The sequence below is a fragment of the Sorex fumeus genome, unplaced genomic scaffold (genome assembly GCF_029834395.1).
Source record: "Sorex fumeus unplaced genomic scaffold, SorFum_2.1 ptg000265l, whole genome shotgun sequence".
Lineage (NCBI taxonomy): Eukaryota > Metazoa > Chordata > Mammalia > Eulipotyphla > Soricidae > Sorex > Sorex fumeus.
The window spans coordinates 29,998,608-30,000,653 of NW_026606322.1; the positions used below are offsets into that span (position 1 = coordinate 29,998,608).

Sequence of the window (2,046 nt, forward strand, 5' to 3'; positions counted from 1 at the left end):
ATGAGGGCGAAGGCTTCTCAAGAGACAATTAACCAGTAGATTCACAAGATGTTCTAAAGCAAGCTGATCTGAGCCAAAGAAGCCAGGAGACCCAAGGTGAGCGCCCCACCCACCGGCAGGGACATATAAAAGTGCAGGTGCCTGAAGTGGCATTCACCATTGAAGGAGCTAACTTCAGCGAGTTACCTACAGCTCTCTGCTCGGCACCATGTCCTACAACTGCTCCACAAGGAACTGCTCTTCTGGGCCCGTTGGAGGACGCTGCTCTGTCCCAGTGACCCCTGTTGCCACAGCTGCTACCCACGACACCGACTGCCTGAGTGGCATCTATCTGCCTAGTTCCTTTCAGACAGGCTCCTGGCTCCTGGAACACTGTCAGGAGACGTGCTCTGAGCCCACTGTTTGCCAGCCAACGTGTTACTCTCCAACTTCTTGTGTCCCCAGCCCTGGCCAGGTATCCTGTTCCAGACAAACCACCTGTGTCTCCAATCCCTGCTCAACTTCCTGCAACCGGCCAGTCACCTTCATCTCTGGGGGCTGTCAGTCTATGGGAGGCATGTCTAGTGGGTGTCAACCAATGGGTGGCATCTCTACTGTCTGTCGACCAATGGGAGGGGTCTCCTCTGGTTGCCAACCAATGGGAGGCGTCTCCACCGTCTGCCAGCCATCCTATGGGGGCTCCCGGATGTACCAGCGGTCCTACACATCAAGCTGCCGAAGAACATGCTGAGGTTACAGGAGCCAGTGAGTTCAAGCAAGATTCCACAACCAGCCATGTTTCCAGGATCTTCCAGCAAGCTGCCTACCCCTGAGTAACTCTTCATTGCTGACCTCTGTTCCAGCTGCCTAATTGCTGGCTGTTAGCCCTGCACATGCTGCCTTTGGCAATCTGATGCTTTCTGGATGATGCCAAGCTTGTTTTAAGGATTGATCCCTGGTGGCGCGTACGCACTGGATGTCTGCAGAAACTTTACCACCCATGTCTGGGTCTTTAATGGTTTTGACATGTTTTGATTGTGCTTCTGTGCCTTCTGGCTTCTGCTTTTGTGCCTTTGAAAAAGGGAGCTTGTCTCGCTTTGTATTTCTCAATAAACTTGCGTTGCTTGGCACTGCAAATGTATGTCTCATTAGAGTTCTTTATTTGCAAGGGTATTTTTTGCTGTCCGTGAATCATTCCTTGCGGATCAGGGCTTGATCTTCCCTCCTTGACACAGAGTGTGTGTTCAGCATCTTGTTAGGCGGCAAGGAAGGGGGAGTTTATATATATCTTCATTTGGCTGGAAATTCTTTGAACATGTTGTGACGTAGAGGGATTTGTTCTCGTGTTTCCTCCAATTATCTTAGGACAATTCCCACCAAGGAAGTGTACAAGGAAAAGCAGATAGTTTGGGAGGAACGGATTGTGAAGGGGGCAAAGAACTAATTTGAATTTGAATCTTACTTTGTTAAAAGACTCTAGGAAAACATTATAAGGACCCATGATCAGGTTGAAATCAGGTTGAAATCAGTGGCAAAGAGGGCCAGTGGTACCTGGTCCTAAGTGTGAAGCCATCTAAAAGGTGGCTCCAGCTTTATACTCTGTTCACTTTCTGTCCAAATCAGTAGATTGTCCTCAACATGCTCTGAGTAGATGAAAACTTGTTTGAGTAAGTTAGTGTGGGAGGGAAAACAAGCTTTAAAACAAGCTTCAAAGTAGGTTGGTTTGTTTTAATAATTGACGTTTTCAATGTACATTTGTTCCAATGTGCTTTTCTTTTTAAAGTAATGTGTCAACTTTTAGAAATGTTCTGGCTTATTCTAAAACCCTAGTTCACGAAGGTTATCCCAAATGGCTAATTCAAAGCTGTTGTTTGAATGACTCCAATTTATTATGGTCTTAAAACATAATTTTTTCTCATAGCCTGACAAGTTATTTAATAAATATTTTTAGATTTAATTCTTTAGCTTCTTAGGTTTCAAAAAAGATGATGACTTTTTAAAAAAATTAGATGGCTCTGATAAATGAAGTTATAAGTTGGTTACATAGAATAATATAGAAGTATGTAA

General features: G+C 45.1%; 1 protein-coding gene across 1 annotated transcript; it reads left to right on the plus strand.

Annotated features, from left to right (window-relative positions):
• Positions 1-208: 208 nt before the first annotated feature.
• LOC130018660 (keratin-associated protein 11-1) lies at positions 209-730 on the plus strand. Its single transcript, XM_056109455.1, has one exon. The coding sequence runs from the start codon at positions 209-211 to the stop codon at positions 728-730; it is 522 nt and encodes a 173-aa protein (XP_055965430.1).
• Positions 731-2,046: the final 1,316 nt, after the last annotated feature.